Here is a 22,198-nt window from a genome sequence, read left to right on the forward strand (position 1 = left end):
AGTGTCAGAAAGCACTTTAGGGCATTTAACAACAGAAAAACCATGAGATGGGATCAACTGGAGGGCACACAATAAGATGTTTCTATTAGAGGTTGTGCTTGATTCTGAGCTGATTAGTGATGATTTTGGGTTAATTTACAATAGGACTATGGGGTAAGGATTAGGCTTTGGCATCAGTAAGGGTTTATTTTCATCTCACCTGATGTGGCACTGTAATAAAGCACTGAGCTGATAAATATAAGGTCGGTGCATCACCAGAGACTCCTCAGAAACCCTGTATAGGGTTACCAGCTATGAGCTGGAATTGACTCACGACAGCACTGAACAACAACAGGGTATGTGAGTCTCTCTGCCTTTCACTGGCCATCTATGGGGAGACCTTCCAGATCATTCATTCATCAATTCAACAAAATGTGAGTTTCTACTCTGTGCTTGGCATGGTGTCAGGTGTTGTTTGGACTACCATTCAGGTCACACTGAGAAGCAGCAAACGGAGAGTAGCTTGTGAACAGGAAGCAGTATGGAGAGGAGATAGACAGGGAGAGCAGTCATGAGGGTACATGGGGGCTGGCAGCTCAGTCAGTTCTGCAGTGGAAAAAGGGAGAAAAGACCCTTACCCCACCTCTGCTTCAGAAACCCAGAATATCCAATCTTAAAGATTTAAATATGGGAGGCGAAACAACTTTCTGCATCAGCCTTTATTAAGCTTGGGAAAGAATAGGAAGCTGTAGGCTACCTCCCATCAGAGGACTCTAGACACCTATAAAATTTCTTACCTGCCCTTCCAGGTTGCTTGAGTTCAAAGAGGCAATTTCATAAGAGACTATAATTACAAGTTATATAGTTTTTTGCTCTTTGGTTTTGTTTTGTTTTTGCTATCTGGGAACAGAAGATGTTCTCCCTTAGAACCTGACATATTTGTTGAGGGTCTACTTCATGTCAGGCATTGTACTAGGCACTTTTAAATGAAAACAAAACAAACAAAAGCATTATTTTGCTTAATGCTCACAGCAACCTATGAATTTATTATAATTCCCTATTTTTTTAAGAATGAGAAAAGTAAGGCTCAAAAACAGTAAGTGATTTCCCATATTTATTTACCTGACTGGTGAGGCTTAAAGCTGGAATTGAATATGATGAATGCCTGAAACAAATGTGGAATGCAAATGAAAAGGTGATTTGGAGATTTGGAGAGTGGGTGGTGATATGTAAACCAGGGTGGATGGGAGAGGTGGTTCCTGGGATATTAAACAATTTCATGAAATATTAGGTTGAAGTATTGATCTTCTGTGCCCAGGGCTCAGAATACTTCCTATCAAGGTCAGTATGTCAAAGGAGGGACCAGAAAATGTCTCAAATTTCCATATAAAAAAGACAAAGGGGCCCATAGAGAAAGAAGGGAGAGATGACTGTTTGAAAAAGAAAAACAGAATAAGCATTTTAAAAGAAACTGTGATAATATATATACATATATATATGTGAATTTGTATCATCACTGTGTGTGTAGATAGAGAGAGACAGAGATGGGGGGAAGAGAGAGAAACGTGACACTGAATAATAGAGTGTGAACCCACAGTGCCTGTTCACATCCACAGGCACTAAGAGAAAATAGCAACAACCAGGGAGCCACAGGGATGCCATTTATGGATGAAAGCTATTTATGAGAACAAGTAGCCTTGGAGTGAGATTATTACTCTTGTTAGGTCCCTCTGGGAAGTAAATTAGGTGTTTAAGGAGCTATATTCAATTCTTTTAGATCTCTGCATTACATTTAGTGCAATGACAATAATGATATGATGCCCTTAACTTCCAAAGAAGGCTTTCACAACTCTGGGTACTGATTCCCCCCTCTGTGCAAAGTACTGCATTGGGGCTGTGAAGGAGAGGAAGACCCAGGTCATACTCTCCTTGTGTTCAAGGAGCTCGAAAGCCTGTTGTGGAGACAAAACACTATATATATATATATATATATATATATATATATATATACATACTCCTACAGTCCAGAACATAAAGGAGCTCTGGTAGCATAGTGGTTACGAATCCGGCTGCTAATCTCACAGTCAGCAGTTCAAAACTACCAACAATAACAACAACAGTCCAGAACATATGAGTCCCTGGGAGATGCTAATGATTGAATGCTTGACTACTAACTGAAAAGTTGGAAGTTCAAAACCACCCAGTAGGATCCAGAAGAAAAACTTGATGATCTGCTTCTGAAAAGTCCCAGTCACTGAATACCTTAAGGGCAGTGTGACACCATGCACAATTCTGATCTAAAACACATCAAGTTGCCATGAGTCAGAATGTTATATCTTTAGATCATCCCCATCTCTGTGGCAATCTACCTGAAGACCCAAAACAAGCATTTTCACTGCTAGATAGAAACAGTTTTAGAACTGTATAGAAGAGTTGTTCTTTAGTTAGAATTCACTGAGTGTTGTAGAGTTTGATGCCTGATGCTAACCTTATTAGCACCCTTGTCAAACAGAGTTAATGCAGTCAGTCTTCTCTTGTTGTTATGTGCCACGGAGTCGGTTCCGGTTCCGACTCATAGTGACCCTGCACAGGGTTTCTGAGGGTTGCAAATTTTTACCGGAGTGGTGGTAGCTGTGTGCCGTGGAGTCGGTTCTGACTCATAACGACGCTGTACAGGGTTTCCAAGGCTGTAAATCTTTACGGGAGCAGAATGCCTCATCTGGCTCCCGTGGAGCAGCTGGTAGTTTCGAACTGCTGACCTTGCGGTTCGCAACCCAGTTCGTAACCACTACGCTACCAGAGCTCCTTTACAGGAGCAGAATGCCTCGTCTTTCTCCCGCGGAGCAGAAGTTAGTTTTGAACTGCTGATTGTGAGATTCGCAGCCCAACTTGTAGCCACTTAAAGTATACCTAAATAACTAATAGCAAATTAAATTTTTAGAGCTGAGAAAGAACTATTTTTCCATTTATTGGTTTTTAACACGAGGTTGTTGATTTCCTTTAAGGATTCCTATATATATTATTAATAATCATATATTGCATACATATCATGACGTTGTTGTTGTTAAGTGCCTTCGAGTCGGTTCCGACCCATAGCGACCCTGTACAGGGTTTCCAAGGCTGTCAATCTTTACGGGAGCAGAACGCCTCATCTTTCTCCCGCGGAGCGGCTGGTAGTTTCGAACTGCTGGCCTTAAGGTTCACAGCCCGATTCGTAACCACTACGCTACCAGTGCTCCTTATAATAATCATATCTTGCATACATATCATGACGTAGGTACTATTATTATCTCCACTATACAGATGAGGCAATGGAGCCTCAGAGGGGGCAAGTGACTGCATTATCATTTTACATAGTACCTAATGCCAGATCTAGCAGACTCAAACATTTATACTGTTAGAGACTTGTCTATTACAGTGTTGTTCGCTTAGGAAGTCCTGGTGTTTCAGTGGTAAGACACTTTGCTGTTAATAAAAAGGTTGGTGGTTCAAACCAACCAGTGGTTGGTTCTATGTGAGAAAACAAATAGGAGAAAAAACCTGAGCTTCACGGGAGATTTACAGCCTTGGAAACACTATGGGGCAGTTCTACTCTGTCTTGTCAGGTCACCATGAGTCAGAATTGACTCTAGGCCATACAGCATGCAATATTTTGCTTGCTTGGGCAGTGTGGGTCCAATAAGACAGGGGATCATTTTGGTGGGGAATTCGCATTTTGTCCCAAGCCTCTTATTTCCAGATGAGGAAACTGGAAGTAAACAAGTTAAGCCAGTCACGCTGCACTGATGGATTTGGTAGTACAGAGGGTGTGTTATGGAAGTTGATATAAAAATGAGTTGAGGGACTCATTAATTTTCAATCAATCAATCAATTCAACTAAACAAGATATTCTTTATGGAGCCAATTCATACCTTCTTCAGTGAAATGTGTTATTAAATAGAGACTGAAATCTTTATGCTGAATCAGAACATTAAAAAATCTCTTTGTGTCAAAAAGAAATTTTAATCCAAAGACATCATTATTATTCAAACGTGTGGAAGTTGGCAGCTTGCTGAGCTGAGAACACAGAATGCAAAGTTACCTAGCTGCAGAAGTGAGAAAGGCATATGTAGTTCTTACGGCGCCCAGAAACCTACCACTATTAGAAAGAAGAAGAAAAAAGACATTGTTATTGTTGTTGCTGTTGTTAAGTGTCTTTGAGTGAGTTCCCACCCATAGCAACCCTGTATAGGGTTTCTGAGGAGCAGCTGTTAAGCTTGAACCGCCGATCTTGCAGTTCAAACCAACTTTGCAGTTCAGCACATGAACCCACAGCATCACACCAGGATGTTAAGATTCTAAAAAATACAAAGGAGAGAAAAGGCAAAAAATTATCTATGTTTGGGTTCCAGTCAAGTACTCCTGTGACTGGTGGTCACTCTTCTTGGCAACAGTTCTGTTCATTTCTTTCCAGCTGATATTACCTGGTGTTCTCTAATGTAAAGGTTGTTGTTATGTGTTGCCGAGTCGGTTTTGAACTGCTGGCCTTGAGGGTTTTGAACTGCCGGCCTTGGGGTTAGTAGTCTACTGCTTATCCTATAACACCACACCACAGCTTGGGCTCCTTCAGGACAAAACCAAGTGTCTGGGTATCTTGGTACCCTCAAGTGCTTAGAAATGAACGTCTGGGAGGTGTTAAGGGCACAGTTTGTGACAGACCACTGGATAAAGTGATGAATGAGTGAATAAATAAATAAATAGCAACTTAGCAACCATATCCTAGAGGTTCCTTGAAAGAAAGGCCTGATTATCTACTCTGAAAAATCAGCCATTAAAAACAATCCTACATCTGGGTCACATGAGTCAGAATCAACTTGTCAGCAACTAGTGTTTATATACACAGAACTGTTAAGAACTGTTAGCTATCAAGGAGATGGACTTTGATATACAGAAAGTTTGATACCTGTCCTTAAGAGGTGTCTATAGTCTAGACTGGACATGTGCACCTCTATTAAATGCAGTCTGTGTGGCATCTCCTGTAAGGAACATAGAGAAAGAAGCTCAGGGACAGAGTAGAAGAAGGTAGATTTGGGATATTTCCTTGAACTTAAAGAATGAGGAGGATTTGGGTAGATTGAAGGTAGGGGTGGGGATGAAGAAGCCAGCTGTGTAGGGGATGGTGTTTCTGAAAATTGTGTTGCAAGGGTGGTGGTGGTGGTAGTGGTTACTAAACCAAGAGTGTGTTGGGCAACGTAAGAAGTTGCACAGGCCAATTGGCCAGTGCAACTTCTTATGTTTATGAAACATAGCAAAACTAGGCCCAGGAATTTAGGCTTGATGATGTATTGTTAAGTGCATTTCAGTTAGTTCCGATTCATAGCCACCCTGTATAGGGTTTTCAAAAAGCGGGTGGTGGGTTTGAATCACAATCTCCTGGTAAGCAGTCAAGTACTTATCCTACAGAACCACACCAGGACTCCTTAAGCTTGATAGAGGAGGAAATCTCTTAAGAACCACTCTCCCTCCTCATTTTCCTTGGAAGTTAAGTACAAATATAAATATATCCTCCCAAAGAGACAACAAACATTGCAACCTAATACGTGTACCTTCTAAATCAAATAAGGTCTCTTTCAAGCTTTTGAAATGCAAACTGTAGCCTTGCTTTCACATTCATTTATGTATTCATTCCACAAAAGTTTTTGAAGGAACAACTTGAGCTAGAACTTTGTTAGGCACCTTGGGAGGTACAAAGATGAATAAAACTCGGTCCCTAACCCTCAGGAGTTTACAGCTCAGTGTTGGAGACAAACGTAGACACTCAAGTTCTTACAATACGAAGCAAAAATGTAAACACAGTATTGTTTGAACTGAGTTCCGAGAGATCTTACACGGACGTGGTGTGGTAAATTAGCAAGAGTTTTCTTGACGGGATGATTTTTGAATCAGGTTGAAAAGTCTGATGGAGTAGAACACGTTTTCTTTAAGACACCAACTAGGGTCATGGCACTGGAAGTCTATGGGGTGGGCGATAATGTGAACAGTGGTCTGATCTGGCTGGAGCAAAGGGCTCCTCAAGGGGGGCACTGGAGGGCGGGTAGCTGGGTATATGCCCAGTAATCGAGGCTGGGACCCGACAAAAGGACGCCTAGCTGAGACTTTATTCTGCATTTCGGCGCTTTAATTTAAGCATCTATTAGGACGCTTGAGAATCCTCCTTGTTTTTTCCTAAAGAGAGTTCTAACAGTTGGGGGTGGGAGTGGGAATCATTTCCTAAAGTCATGGTGTAAGTCAAAGGTCTGAGACGCAGTCCACGAGTGATTTAAATATCGCACTTTGGAAACCAGCAAAGGAAACGTGCGAGCGGCGGGGGGAAGGGGGAGGAGACCCATTTAACAACAACAATCCCCAAACGATACCAGTTTCTGAAGGGGCAGGCTGCCTGCCAGAGCCAGAGCTGGGCTGCAGCGCCAGCCGAGCTCAGAGCCCCTAACTGGCGGGTTAGGGGGAGAGGGAGGGAGAGAGAGAGGGAGGAAACGAGAGAGGGAGGGAGAAAGAAAGGGAGGGAGGCGGCGTCATGTGATCCGCTTCCCTGCTCCTTTAAGCGTCCACAGGCGGCGGAGCGGCCACAATCACAGCTCCGGGCACTGGGGGAGCCCGAGCCGGCTGCGCTGGGGGAATCCGCGCGGGCGCCTTCCGTCCAGGTCCCATCTTCGCCGCGCTCCTGCACTCCTGAAGTTTTGCAGCTCCCAAAAAGGAAGCGAGGAAGCAGGGAGTGTGAGGAGGGAGCAAAGAGCACACCCTGAAACATTTATTTTAAAGAGAAAAGAAAAAGGGGGTGCGTAAAAATGGCTGGGGCAATTATAGAAAACATGAGCACCAAGAAGCTGTGCATTGTTGGTGGGATTCTGCTCGTGTTTCAAATCATCGCCTTTCTGGTGGGAGGCTTGATTGGTAAGTGCGAGAGTTGCAAACTTTTCCCTCTTTCGCCCTCTCTTTTCGGTCCCCTTCCCTCTTTGCCTCTTGGGCTACTTGTTACAGTATCACTGCCTTGCTTCTATGATCTAATTAGTCCGGCTATTGTGCTTAAGAAAGCAGAGCTCCACGGGGCTCCGTGGGGCACAATCCAGTCTAGTGGCTAAGAGAAAAGGAGGGGAAAAAGTTTTGGCCTAGTTTCAGTATCCACTTGAAAGGAAGGAGGTGGGGTAGTGGGGGTGGGAATCTTAAGCATGGCGACGGATCGCGCGAGGAAGCGCTTGGTTACGAAGTTGATTGCTCGCCACCCCCTTCCCCTAGTTCCCCGTGCTTTTTCCCGCGTTCCCCCCTTTTTCATCTCCGTTTCCTTCCAATCAGCTCCCGGAGGGCAACGTAACCGACTTTATTAGGAACAACAGAAGAGTGAGGGAACTGCGTTCGACACGAATCCAGACAGAGCCCTGTTACAGGGTTGTGGTAATTGCTTGTCTAACGTAGCATTTGGCTCAGCTAGGAGGTGGGGTGGGGCCTGGCATTTTGGGTCGCGACCCTAGCGCCCTAGCAATCCTAGCTGGTTTTCCCTTCCTTTCCCTGGTCTCGAATTGTCGGCCAGGAGGTCGGATAGGCGGGGCAGAGTGGGAGAAAGTCCTTGGCTGGAGCCGCGGGAAGTTGGAAAGGTTGGAGGAAAAAACGTATCCGAAAGGTGTTGCTTTTGGCCTCCTGCCCTCTCGCGAATCTCCCTTCCCGCACTTCTTAGAACTCCAGAACTGTTGAGTGGAGTCCGTGGACCACCCCCCGCAACCTCCCAGGAGAGTTCCGCCTGCAGACCCCCGCAGGTGACAGTTCCCAGTCCGTAGCGACGGCGCCCGCCCTGTGAGACCCCTTTCTCCCCTTTGGCGTGCACCGCTAGGACTTCTCAGAGTCAAACTGTTGTCTGGGAGGAGAAGGTCCGATGGACCTTCCATTCGGAAAAATTCGCTGCTACTTCCTAACTACCCATCTCCATTAATCCACCCGGACTCTGCACACTTAGCCACTCTTCTCCCCCAAGATTTAGGACATCCCGGCACAAACTTCAAGGCAAACTTTGCAGGAGGTACGGGTGGGAGGTCCAGTTGCCTTACTTCGCAGCTTGGTCAAACTTTGAGGAATGGAGAGAATCCACGGAGGAGTTTTCTTCAGCTTTCCTTCCAGAGAGCCCGCGCGGTGTGGTCTGTAGGGGACTGACTGGAGGGTGGGGGTTGACCACGTGCGGCGTGGCCGCGGGAGCTGCGCAGGTTTGGGTACCTCTGGTCGTGTTTGTGGTGTTTTGTCTCCAGCGTTATGATTGATAGGCACAAATCAAAAGGAGTCTGGTACTGTAATCACTGTAACAACATCCAACATAATTGTTTTAAACAAAGGAGAGTGTAAGAAGAAGCCTCACAGAGGAGAGAATCCTGCGTTTATCTCTGTGTATGTGTGCATCCCCAAAGCAGAAAAGGGGTCCAGAGTTTTCCAAGCTTGTGGCCTCAATTTGGGCCAAACAGCAAGGTCTTCTTAAAAATTTCTGGAGCCCTCAGCCTGCACACACACAAACAGATTTTGCTTTACATGTTGCTAGCTCCTGTTTGGCTACGTGCAATCTCCATGTTTCTCAGTATTGGATTTTCCTTAATACCTCCTCTGGCTGGGAGTTGGAGGCAGTCTTCTCTGCGCCCTCATAGTGATTATGCAGCGGTTACAATTACACCTCTTGTCTCCCTTGATGAGCAGTTGCAGTTAGATGCCATTGGATCTTGTGTGATTTCAGTGGCAGACCATAATTAAAATTTCTTGCACCTTGTGCTTTCAGAATTAAATTGGCCTATTATCCCTGTCTGACCTTCATCCTCTTTGAGGTTTTTGCACAAGCCATGAACCATTATACATAATTCCCTGATGTTTGTTGGTGTGTGTTTCTTTTTCATTTTTTGAAGCTCATCTAGCCTTGAAGAGCCCATTATCCTCTGTTGAAGATTTCCTAGGACACTTCTGTAACTAGTATAATGCTTGGAATCCTAGTGCTGTTGAGCCGGACATTAGAGTTGTTATAGGGTCAGGACAGTTGTCTATTCAAATGGGATTTCTGTCTGAAGTAAGTGGTGCCAAGAGTTGGTTTTTCAAGAGAACTTGTTTAGTGACCACACATACTTGGCAACAGCTTCAGAAAATCAGTGACAGGCCCTTACTGTAACTATTATTGTGTGCCGACTCAATTCTGACTTACAGCGACCCCATGTGACGAGGTAGAACTTCCCCATATTGCTTTTTGGTTGTAATCTGTACAGAAACAAATTGCCAGGTGTTTTCCAGGAAGCATGGCTGAGAGCATTTGAACTGTCAACCTTTTTGTTAGTAGTCTAGTATGAAGCCATTGTGCCACCAGAGTTCCTTATCTATAACTGTTGTTGCTAGGGCCTACGTAAGGTTTCCGCAGAGCATCTGGTAGGTTTTAATCACCAGCTTTGCAGCTAGCAATCAGTACTCATCCTACAGTGCCACACCAGGACTCCCAGAGTCCCCTTAATAAATAAACTGCTTTTAGTGCCACTATGTCTTGAAAAAGTAAAATAGCTGTGTTAACACTTCTTGGAGTAACTAGTGAGTGACTGCTTAGCCCCTCTTTGCCCATGTCAGTTTGAACAGTGACTTCCATTTATCTTTTATTTTTGCTCTTCATAACCAATTTAGGAACTTGAGTATGATACAAGACTCAAACAGTGGGCAAGGTAGTATGAGAATCAATACTTTCCCTGGAAAACAGATGAACTTGAGCAAAACAGCTTCAACAAAGGAGGCAAGTAGAATCAGTAAATAGCTGAAGTCAAGGCTGGAAAATCAAAGTAAAGTTCATAAATCACCTTGTTTTATCTCCCCAGTGAGAAGAGAACTCTTCATTGCTCAGTTTCCCTAAGAAAGTCAGGTGTCAGTGGGTGTGACTTTTCTTTTGAATATATTTGTAGTAGGCCAAGTGAGAAAGTGAAGTCTTTGCTTCAAACGGATCATAAAATGTTTCTTTGTCATCATTACTGTTCCTGATGAAAGTAAACATGGCAACTTGGAAAGGGGAGGATCTAAATGGCAAAGCTCCACACAACACAGAGAATAAAAACAAACACAAAACAAACCACAGATATTAATGACAAACCATTTGCCCCAAAGTGACCAGGTAAGTCAGTTAACCTAACAGGCTACAGTCTGGAAGATAAATGAGTCTAAGGTAATTTTAGTTCTAAAATTTTTTGGTTCTTTTAGTTTTCTGTGATTTTTACCTGTTTAGTTGCAGTTTTCTGGAATTGGTGGAGAGAATTTACACATGAGCTAATATAAAGCAAACAGAAGCAACTGGGTTTTGGTATAGCCATCTGATGTAGTCTTTTACCCTAATAGCCTTGTGAACGGGTTTGGTTGTTTGTTTGCTTTTCCTCTCATGCCCAGAATTTATATTTTGCTAAACAAAGGGGTTTTGCACAAAATCTTTGGAAACCAACATCCATTATGGTATTATTTGGGATATTTATAATTCACTGAATATATAAGCCATGCTTTTTTAAAAGCATTGAGTAGTTTATGAAATTGTGCAGCTGATAGTTTTCTTACGTATTTATTGAGAAAGCCTCTTAAAGTGGTTAACTTTTTGAGTATTTATAATTCACTGAAAATTTTAAGACCTCCTCAAAGAAAATATTTTAAAAGATATCGCTTAATCTTTATCCTCCTTAAAAATAAGTCTGCATAAATTTTTTAAAAATACATTTCTTAGATTTCACGATTGGTCAATTGAACTCATGGAGAGGTAGCTGTAGGGGTGTTTCACGGGGAAGGGAAGGAGACCATGTGCCCTGAAACAAGAGTGAAGCCACTAAAAATCATGAACTTGAATCCCTGGCTCATTATGTGCAATTTTCTCAGCCTCAAATTAATGATGTCTGGGGGATATAATGGCTGAGAAAGCAGGTCACTGTCCCCACCTGTTCTCAAACTGTAAGGGTGTGAAAATCAGGGCTGGATGAATAAAAATTAGTGCATTGCTTTACGAATATCCATAAATGTGAATATTTCAAAGCTAGACTCCAAGTAAGCATCAATAAATTACCAATTTTTATTTCTTTAGGAATGGTTGCTGTTTATTTTAAAAGTTCACTTATGTGAGAGGCGCTTTTTTTTTTTTTTTTACTAATGCTGAGAAATGTGTGTATGTGTATGAGAGATAAAATTTGTGATTTCTTAATTTGTTTCCAGGATTTGTCAGATTCCCATTGTGTATTTCACAGTATTGCACTATTGTCTAAATAGGAACTCTTGCTGACCTTGACTATAATCTTTTCATGTGAGTTGTTTTTTCTATTGTTGGTAATTTGTAGAGTAGCAGAGTTTTAAGAATTTAATAAAGTGTATCTAGTGTAGTGGATTCTGTGTGTGTTGGACTGCTAGCAGCAAGGTCAGCAGTTCGAATCTACCAGCCACTCCAAAGGAGAAAGATGAGGGTTTCTGCTCTCGTAAAGATGTATAGCCTTGGAAACCCTATACAGGGTCACTGTGAGTCGGAATCTAGTCGATGGCACTTAACAACAGCAATAATAGTATATTAGGATTTGCTTCCTAATACATTAGGTTTTATTGTATTTTATGTTATAATACTGCAGAATTTGGGAATCTGGTGGGAATGTTAAAAAGCTTGGCAAGTCTTTGATGTTAGTCCATATTTTTTGGTATTCTGCCTTTTTTGGTAAAATTTCGTATTTGACTCAACTCATGCCATTTTTTCTCTTTGTTATCCACCACTAATGTGGTTTGTAGAAGTACCACTGCAACCTCATAAATTCTTGCAAAAGTTTGGGAAGCATTTTTAGTAATTGAAATCATATTATTTAACTTTACAAAATGAAACTAACTGCATGGTATTGCAACAAAATTGAGTTAACACGAGTTAACTCTCTGTAATTATTCTTTTACATAGTTCATCTAATTGTTCTTTCTGTAAGGCCTGTTTAGCTTGCTGTTGGAACTTTCCTTTTTCCAATTCAAAAGTGAGAAACATTTCTGTGAGATAATAGTATTATGTGTGGCTCTGTGAGGGTTTGAAATCCTCTGGGTAGACTCCTAGCTAGTTGACATTTTATAATAATTTGACCTTTAGAATTTTGCTTTAATCCATACAGACTGAAGAAAGATATTCTTATCTTATCTTCCTCATAAAGATGTTTTTGAGATTTAGAATTTGTTGAGATTATATGAAGGCCCTTAGCTTTTAGCTCATATATACTACATGCCTAATTTGCAGAGCTTATTGTGTATTCAGAATAGGCCTGTAGTTGGAGTCCTGCTGTGGCGCTGTGGGTTAATGCACCAGACTGCAAAGCCATTTTTACTGCAAGGTTGGCGGTTCAAGCTCACCAGCTGTTCCTTGGAAACACTATACAGGGTCTCTATGGGTTGGAATGGACTTGACGGCACTTAACTGACTGAGAGTTTGGAAAAGGGGAACTTACTTGGAGTCTGGGTAAACCAGGGAATCCATGTGTAGATAAGAGCCCTTCTTAAACCAGGTTTTATAAGTAAAAAACTTCTTATGATGAGGCTTCCTGTCATCAGGATAATTCTTACTCTGTATAGGAATCGGAGCACGTATGAAATTAGAAGAAGCTCTGCTAATTATACCATCAAATCATGTTAACATTTCATATCTTGAAATATGTTAATAAATGTTTAACATGTTTTGATTGTGCACTTATGTGCCAGACATTATCTAGCTAAATTCACACAAAAGCCCAGTCACAGTAGTATTATTGTGCCCCATTTATACATAAGTAAATAGAGGTGTAGAAAAGGCTAGTAAAAATGCCCAGGATTACCTACAAAGCTAGAACTGAACTCTGGTGACTCAGACATCAGAGCCCAAACTCTCAACCACTAGGTGACCCTCCACCTACCTCCTCAAACCTTGATTTTTAGTCTGAATAAAAATGGCTTGAATGCAGCATGACATAACAAAGTGCAATTTATTTTTCATTTTTGATTATGCAAAGGGAATATCCACACATACTCATACACACTTGTGTCGTGAAGTCCAGCTGTAAATACTGAGGCACAGTGTCTTACCAAGGGTAAGGGAGGACAGATTTTGAGAAGTCTGTATATGCTATTCCAACCATCTTCTCACAAGTTCCAACCAGTTCCCATAATTGCGTGAATCATCCAGTTGGGCTGAGCTACAGAGTTCATTAGCTATAAAGTGTTTGAGATTCTGCTACCTGAAGGACGATCACTTAATTTTATTTTCTCCAGCTAGTAGTTTTTAATATAATTACATTGTTATAAGAGGGGACTTCAAAAACTTCATGGAAAAATTGAATTATCTAGAAATTCCATTTACCATGAACTTTTTGAGGCCCTGGTGTTAGTCTGAATTTATCTGTCAAAGGAAGAGGAGAACAAGGAACTGAGATTGAAGATTTTAAAAGATGGCGATTAGCTGTTATGATGGAGAAGTAGAGAAACGAGCCTCTTATTGAAAGTTGAAAAATTCTGTTCCCCAAAGATAATTTTTGTCTGTATACACACCCACACATACTTGTGAGGTCATTCCAAACCAAAGGATGACACTGAATAGAATATTTTATTCTTGGGGAAAAATTTGGGTTGGCTTTCTCTATTGAAAGATTTGTAGAATTCAGTTTTGGTAGGTTTGTCAAGGCATGAAATAAGCATGTATTCTCATTTAGGTCTTATTTCTTTTCTAAATGGTTGTAATGGTGGTTCAGTAGACAAATGTGTCAGATACTGACAGCTCCCGAAAACATCTCCACTGGGGATAGAAATGCAGAGAAGGAGCTTGAGGCATTGAAATTCTCAAACTTGATGATACGTTTTTTTCCCGCTTCCCTTTTCTTAATAGGGCTAATGTGAAAGGATTGCTAAATTGCAGAAAAGAACATGTCATATACTCGCATTTTAGAATAGGCGAAGAGACTGATGTTCTGTAGCCTTTTTCTACCCCTTTCTTTGTCCTCCTTCCCAACCTCCACCACAGTCTCTAATTTGTGTAGGGGAGAGAAAGCCGTAATCACATTGTTACTTGACTGGTGGTGGTTGATGCTTATGTGCCACTGAGTTGGTTCTGACTTAAATCTTTATGAGAGCCTTAAATCTTTATGAGAGCAGAAAGCCTCATTTTTCTTCAGCAGATCAACTGGTAGATTTGAACTGCTGCACTTGTGTGTGGTTAGCAGCCCAGTTCGTAATTCATTACTCTACCAGAGCTCTTTTGTTTTCTGACTTTTTTTTTGTTAAGTACCACTGAGTCAGTTCTGACTCATGGCAACCCTGTATAGAATTTCCAAGGAGCAGCTGGTGGATTTGAAAGCAGTCTAATGTTTACCCTACAGCACCACACCAAGACTCCTTGTTACCTAACTAGTAGAGAATTATTTGGTTCAATCCACAATCAAATAATTTGGATCCTGGGAGGTAGTGCAAGAATAACCAGCATTTCATTCTGTGGCCAACGCAGGAACTGTATGGAAGCAGCTAGTAACAGAGAATTATTGGGCATACTCCATCTTTTACTTTTTGAGGATTTGATGGGTGATTATGGAAAGCATTTTGCATGTGTTGGTTCATTTAATGCTTGCAACAACCCAGAGAAGCAGGTATTGCTCCTTTTTTGATTTTCATATGACTGAGACTCTAGTTAAGCATCTTTTGTCAGCTTACATAGATACTAAGTAAAAGACCTGGGACTCAAGTCCATGATGCTTGCTTGACTTACTCCGAAGCTTTATGTCACTCTCTTCCCATTGTTGTTGTTGTTAAGTGCCGTCGAGTCGGTTCCGACCCATAGAGACCCTGCACAGGGTTTCCGAGGGTGTAAATCTTTACAGGAGCAGAAAGCCTCATCTTTCTCCCGCGGAACAGCTGGTAGTTTCGAACCGCTGACTTTGCGGTTCACAGCCCGATTCGTAACCATTACGCTACCAGAGCTCCTTTAGCATCTTTAATTTCTATAGGAAACAAAGGGAGAGTATGACAAAATTGTTTCTACACAGATGGAAAATGAAAGCTCAGAATCCTTCTTTCTGCTTTTACTTTTCCTCAAACAGCTCATTCCCATTGCTGTGTGGGTACTAATCATTGTTGTTGATAGGTGTGCTTGAGTAGATTCCAACCATAGCAACCCTATGCACAACAAGCCTGTCCTTTGCTGTCCTCACAGATGTCGTTATACTTGAGCCCATGGTCACTGCCACTGTGTTAGTCCATCTCGTTGAGAGTGTACCTCTTTTCCACTGACGCTCCAATTTACCAAGCACGGTATCTTTCTCTAGAGACTAGTCCCTCCTGATAACATGTCCAGAGTATGAGAGACCAAGTCTGGCCATTTTGGCTTCTAAGGAGCATTCTGGCTGTACTTCTACCAGCATAGACAGATTTGTTTGTTGTTCTGGAGGCCCACCGTCCTTTTAATATTCCAACTCCTCAGACCAGAAAATTTAAAAGTTGAGCAGTACTGAAAAGGACAAGTTGAGGAGGGCTGGAACTGAAAGAAAAAAAAAAAAAAAGTACCCCAACACTTATCAAAATAAATGAGTGGTCTTGAAGAAGAAGTGAACAAAGGATGGCTGATAGTTGCATTTGTTGGTGTTGTTAGGTTAGGTGCTGTACAGGCCATTGCAACACATGGTGATCCCATATGAAAGACTATACCTGCCACTCAGAGTTTTCTTGGAGGTAATATTTACAAGAGCAGATTACCACTGACTGGGTGGGTTCAAACCCCTAACCTTTTGCTTAGCAACCCAGCACAAACCTGTTTGTGCTGCCAGGGCTCCTGATTCCACTCTGGAGGTGTGTGACCTTATTTGTTTCCCTGAGTGCATCCGCTTGAGTCCCCTGGATCCTTCTGTCCCTGTGTAGTTGCTTTGGGCTGAATGGAAGCTGTAGATTTCCCATACCCTAGGGGTAATCTGAAGGAGCTCTGGTAGCGTAGTGGTTACGAATCAGGCTGTGAACCGCAAGGTCAGCAGTTCGAAACTACCAGCTGTTCCACGGGAGAAAGAGAAGGCTTTCTGCTCCCGTAAAGATTTACGGCCTTGGAAACCCTGTACAGGGTCGCTATGAGTCGGAACCGACTCCACGGCACATAACAACAACAACAACAAGGGGTAATCTGGAGTCCTAGTATGGCACTGTGGGTTAATGCACCAGACTACAAAGCTGTTTGAACTGCAAGGTTGGTGGTTCAAGCTCACCAGCTGCTCCTCCGACACCCTATATAGGGTTGCTATGAGTCAGACCTGACTCGAATGCACATAACAACAACAACAACAACGGGTAATCTGGAAAGAAGCCAATCCATGACTTGGGACTCAGGTACCAATGCTAGTCAGTGCTCCAAAGAAATATTTCTCTGACTTTCTTTGAGAAGATCGTCTGATTTCTGTCTCACGCCTTAGAGCTAATGTGCAGAAAAACCTCAAAGCTGTTCTTAAAGCTCTGTTAACTTTTTGTTACTTAAAAATTAAATAGCAATAACTTTTTGTCTATTTGCTTTTACCTGGTTAGTATTCTTAGCTACCCTCGGAAACCCTGTACAGGGTCGCTATGGGTCGGAACCGACTTGACAGCACTTAACAACAACAACAACAACATTCTTAGCTAGTAGTGCTGTAGGATAAGCACATGACTGCTAACTCCAAGGTTGGCAGTTCAAACCCACCAACCGCTCTGCAGGAGAAAGATAAGGCTTTCTGCTCCAATAAAGATTTACAGCCTCAGAAATCCTATACAGGGTCACTGAGTCAAAATCTACTGGATGGCAGTGGGTAGTAGAATCTCTTATAGAGCAACAGTATTAGACACAGTGTTTCGCTGTTGTGTGTGAATTTTAAAGCATACCACAAATAAAGGGAAACACACACATATAAAATCACCTAAATTCCTGCCTTGCTTTGCTGTGGGTGTGGTACATTCCCTTCCTCTTGCTTGGGGAAATGTAAATTAAAATTTCTTAAAACACACACATTCACATACAAAGAACCCCACAAACCACAATACAAAAATGCAGTGTGGTCCTTATCCAACCCAAAGGTCAATTCTCGTGTTTATAAGACTTCATCAGTCTGAGACTTTCTTTCACTAAGAAACTTTATCTTGTTTTTGTGCTTTAGGGAAATGTTAGTGACTAGCTGAAGTTGTACTTGAGCTGAAGCGGGGGTGGGGAATAGACATACCCTTTATTTTTTGGTTTAGTTTATGAAAGAAACAACATCATTCCTTATCTTTAATCTCTGTGTTTCTTAAATCTTAACAGTAATTACAAGCAGAGAAATCATACTGCTAAAAGAGGGTTTACAATGTGGAGGGTTCCAATCTTTGTGACCGACAAAGCCTAGGTTTGTGATCCCAGGTGCAAGTATTATACTGCATATTTTTCCTCCTCTGCCTTTCTTTTTGTTGAAATTAAGCAGAGAGATTCACTGTTTTTCTGTTCCATTGAATTGCCAAAAAGTGTCTTGTTGTCTTTAGCTGTAATGACTCTTGACTTTAAGTCTGTTTAACATGCTTGCCTTGAGGTGATCGCAACCAAAAGCTTGTCCTCCAAACTTTATTAAATCCAGCTCTGTCTCAGCTCCAATCTGGCCTGTTTGAGGTCCTGTTCTTTTCACTCTGGTTCTTATATATTTTATCTGCTCTCATTTAGGTTGTAACTTGCCCGGGAGCCAAGTGCCTCAAATGTGGAAAAGACACGTACCACATTCCTTTCTTTTCTCTGTTCTGTTTAGCTTGTTCTGGCTTGTGTGAAATGGGCTCCAAGTTTAGCCCCTTCATGTCTGGGCTAAGATAAATTGTAGATAAGACTTTTACTGAAGCTTTTTCAAAAAAAACTATGTGTGAGCTTTGCTGACATCTGTAGAACACCTTTACTTAAAAAGGAGGAACAGCTTGGTCAGAATTGTGAGGGGAGTTGGTAAGGTGTCGGACTTGGTTGTGACAAGCAATTGTGGGTCCTCGGGTGTCCTTTTTTATTCCTTCTTCCCCCACTTGTTTTTATAGAATATTCAGGTTCCAGAAAGTGCTGGTGTTTAATCCCCAGAACCATTCTTTGAACATGCCCAAACAGAAGTAAGCACCTCACTCACTGAAAACATAGACTTTCTTGGTAATAGTCCATGAATGAGAAAGAAAGAGGTTAATCTGTAGACACCAAGACTTTTAAAGCTACAAGGACACTAAATTCACCTTTCGGTTAGCATTTTGTTTCTTTTTTTACAGATATAGAATTCCCCCCATTACCTTCTTCTCTGCCTCCACCTTCCTGCTTAATAAAAATTAAGAGAGAAAAAAACAGAAAATAAAGTATAGGAGAAAGATGAAGGAGTATGTTAGGAATTGGAATAAAATCAGGATAAGTATATAGATGATATTGTTGTTGTTGTTAAGTGCTGTTGAGTCAGTTCATAGCAACCCTGTATGAGGTTTCTGAGGCTTTTAAAATCTTTGCAGGAGGAGAAAACCTTCTCTTTCTTCCGCGGAGCAATTGGTGGACTTGAAGTGCTGATCATGTGAGTCACAGTCCAGTTCTCATTGTATGGAACTGTAGTGCTCCCATAGTATATAGATTGTGGTGGTTAAATGCTGTCGTCAGTTCCTATCCATAGCAACCCCGTATAGGGTTTCCAAGGAGCAACTGGTGAGCTTGAACTGCCAACCTTGTGGTTCAAAGCGACTTTGCAGTCTAGCACATTAACCCACAGCACCACGCCAGGTCTCTAGTATGTAGGTTAGAGGCAGTAATATTTTGGGCCAGGATATATATAGATTGTTATTGTTGTTGTGAAGTGCCATCGAGTCGATTCTGACCCATAGCGAACTTGTATAGGGTTTCCAAGGAGCAGCTGGTGAACTTGAACCACCGACCTTGCAGTTCAGATGGCTTTGCAGTCTGGCGCATTAACCCACAGCGCCACACCAGGACTCCATATATAGATTAGATACAGTAATATTTCTGGGTCAGGACTTGGACTAGGTACTGAGACCAACTCTGCTAAAATTGTCACTTTCAATGAACTTTCCCTGTTAAGCAAACTAGAAGAGAAATTTTGAAATATTCGTTGATGATTTGGGCAACTCATAAAACAGCATGGTGTCAATTTTCATCCAAGCAATAGATAAATGTATAAGGGGGGATAACAACACTCAGGAGTCCTGGTGTGGCACTTTAGGATAAGCAAAGTTGGTTTGAACCACAAGGTTGGAGGTTCAAACATACCAACCACTCCTAGGAAACCATATACAGTGTCGCACCCAACTCAAAGGCTCTTAAAAAACAGAAACACTAATGAAGTATGCATACCATAGAATGGTCAATCATTTGAAATCAAAAGGGTCGCACTTATCTAAGGACAAAATTCAGAAGAGTTGGGAAAGAAGAAGAAATGGAAACAAGAAACTCAGGGAGAAAGAGGAATCAGTGATATTATTACAGGGAGGGGATTGCAATCATTGAGCTGAAACAAAGTATATGATTTATTGAATGTACAACTTTAACTTATTGAATGTAAAACTGATGATCTTTACTCAATTCACAATAAAAAGTGAAAATCAAGCATGTCTGTAGTTTTTCCATATGGTGCTTTTGCTCTGTGATAAACTTTTACTGCTCCTTTAATCCTAGAGATGAGATTTCTAGTTGATGGCATGTAGATTTATGGTTGATCAGTGCATATGGTCGGCTCTGTTATCTGTTTGCTATAATTGAACTGGTTTTGTAGTATGGACTTACCATTGATATGCTTTGAACCTCAGTTCATTTTATTTTAAAATGTTCGGCTTCACTAGGAAGGTGTAGGTATACGTAAGAGAACATGCTTCCTGGATTGGGTGTTAGATTAATGCATGTTAGTCCTCTCCACTACTACTTAATTTTAAACATTTTTTTTTTTTAAGTCACCCTGTAACACCCTGTAACTGCTGGCTGGACTCATGGTAAGGTTTTTCTGTCACTTGATGAATTAGACAATTAGAAATTCAGTCACCCTGTTTGATAGCCTTAATATTAGGCATAATCCATGAAAGCCAACAGTGCAACAAGCATGCCATTCACACCATTGATAGAGTGATTAATTTATTTCCTCTTTTTTTTTTTTTTTCATTTTTAATTGGCTTTAACTAACCGAAATTTATTCTGTCAGTTTGTTGTTGTTGTTGTTAGGTTCCGCATTTAAATTATGCATTTGAATTATGGTGTTGAATCATAGCAACCCTACGCACAACAGAATGAAACATTTCTTGGTCCTGTGCCATCCTCAGAATCCTTAAGTTTGAGACCTTTGTTGCTGCCACTGTATCATTCCATCTTGCTGGGAGGTACCTAGTATTTTGCTGAACCTCCATTTTATCAAACATGATGTCCTTCTCCAGGAACTGGTCCCTCCTGGTAACATGTATGAAGTATGAGTGATGAAGTCTAGCTACCCTAGCATCTAAGAGGCATTTGGGCTGCACTTCTTCAAAGCCAGATTTGTTTGCTTTTTCTGGCAGTCCATGGTACTTTCAAAAAAATTTCTCCAACACCATAATTCAAATGCATTGATTCTTCTCCAGTCTTCCTTATACACTCTCCAGCTTTTATATGCATACGAGGCAATTGAAAATACCCTGGCCTGAATCAGGCACACATTAGCCCTCAAACTGACATCTTTACTCTTTATTTGTGCTGCAAATATGCCTAATGCCAGTATGTCCTTTGAATTCCTAACTGCAGCTTCCTTGAGCATTGATTGTGGATCCAAGCAAAATGTCTTTGACAGCTTCAGTCTTTTCTTCATTTACCACGATGCTGTTTATTGCTCCAGTTGTGAGGGGTTTTGTTTTTTTTACATTGAAGTGCAATCCATACTTAAGATAGTGGTCTCTAATCTTCATTAGTAAGTATTTTAAGTCCTCTTCACTTCCAGCAAGTAAGGTTTTATCATCTGAATATTGCAGGTTGTTAAGGAGTGTTGCTCTAATCTTGGTGCCATGCCATGTTCTTTTTCACATGATTTAGCTCCTCAGATTATTTGTTCAGCATACAGATTGAATAAGTATGGTGACAAAAATGCAACCTTGGTGTATACCTTTCCTGATTTTAAAACATTCAGTATCTCTTTGTTCTGTTCTAATGACTGCTTCTTGGTCTATGCACAGGTTTCTCATGAGCACAAGTAAGTGTTTTGGAATACTCATTCTATACAGTGGTAACCATAGTTGTCTTGATTCATAAAATCAAAAGTCATTGTATAGTCAATAAAGCAAAAGTAAGTATCTTACAGGTATTCTCTGCTTTCAACCAGAAGCCATCTGAAGCTAGCAAGGTGGAGCCTTAGTTCCATGTCCTCTTTTGAATCCGGCTTGAATGTCTGGCAGTTCACTGTTACTGTACTGCTGTGACTGTTTTTAAATTATCTTCAGTAAAATTTTACTTGCATGTGATATTAATGATATTGTTCAATTATTTCCGCATTCTGTTTGGTCACCTCTCTTTGGAATGGGCACAAGTATAGATCTCTTCCAATCATTTGACCAGATAAGTGATTGCCTACAGTGCTGCATCCGTTTGTTGAAAGTTTTCATCTTGTATCCCATCAATTCCTGGATCCTTGTTTGCTGCCAATACCTTCAGTGCAGGTTGGACTTATTCTTATAGCATCATTGGTTCTTGGTCATATGCTACCTCTTGAAATGGTTGCACACCAATCATTTATTTTTGGTACAGTGACTGTGTATTCCTTCCATTTTCTTTTGATGCTTTCTGCATCGTTTAATATTTTGCCCATAGAACCTTCAATATAGCAAGTCGAGGCTTGTTTTTTTTCATGAGTTCTTTCAGCTTGAGAAATGCTAAATGTACTTACCCCTTTTAGTTTTCTAACTCCAGGTCTTTGCACATTACATTATAATAATTTACTTGACTTCTTGAGCTGCCCTTTGAGATTTTCTGTTTAGCGCCTTTTCTTCGTCATTTCTTCTATTTGCTTTAGTGCCTCTGTGTTGAAGAGCAAGTTTTAGAATCTCTTCTGATATCCGTTTTTGCCTTTCTTTCCTGTCTTTTTAATGACCTTTTCCTTTCTTCTTGTATGATGTTCTTGTTATTATACCCACAACTTTTCTGGTCTTTAGTCATTAGTGTCTAAGGCATCAAATCTGTTCTTGAGATGTTCTCTAAATTCAGGTGGGATATACTCAAGTCATATTTTGGGTCTTA

The 22,198-nt window shown here is 41.2% G+C and overlaps 1 protein-coding gene across 2 annotated transcripts in view; it reads left to right on the top strand.

Moving 5' to 3' along the window:
• Positions 1-6,505: 6,505 nt before the first annotated feature.
• The window catches only part of WLS (wntless Wnt ligand secretion mediator), a 166,830-nt gene continuing 151,137 nt past the window's right edge, over positions 6,506-22,198 (top strand). Inside the window, exon 1 of one of the 2 annotated variants that reach the window (XM_006862420.1) lies at positions 6,506-6,909. In XM_006862420.1, coding sequence (XP_006862482.1) covers positions 6,804-6,909 — 106 coding nt within the window. In that variant the 5' untranslated portion in view covers positions 6,506-6,803. The remainder of the gene's footprint in view (positions 6,910-22,198) is intronic. The other variant, XM_006862421.1, reaches the window with a different exon arrangement.

Source organism: Chrysochloris asiatica, unplaced genomic scaffold, assembly GCF_000296735.1.
Source record: "Chrysochloris asiatica unplaced genomic scaffold, ChrAsi1.0 scaffold00048, whole genome shotgun sequence".
In the NCBI taxonomy this organism is placed as follows: domain Eukaryota; kingdom Metazoa; phylum Chordata; class Mammalia; order Afrosoricida; family Chrysochloridae; genus Chrysochloris; species Chrysochloris asiatica.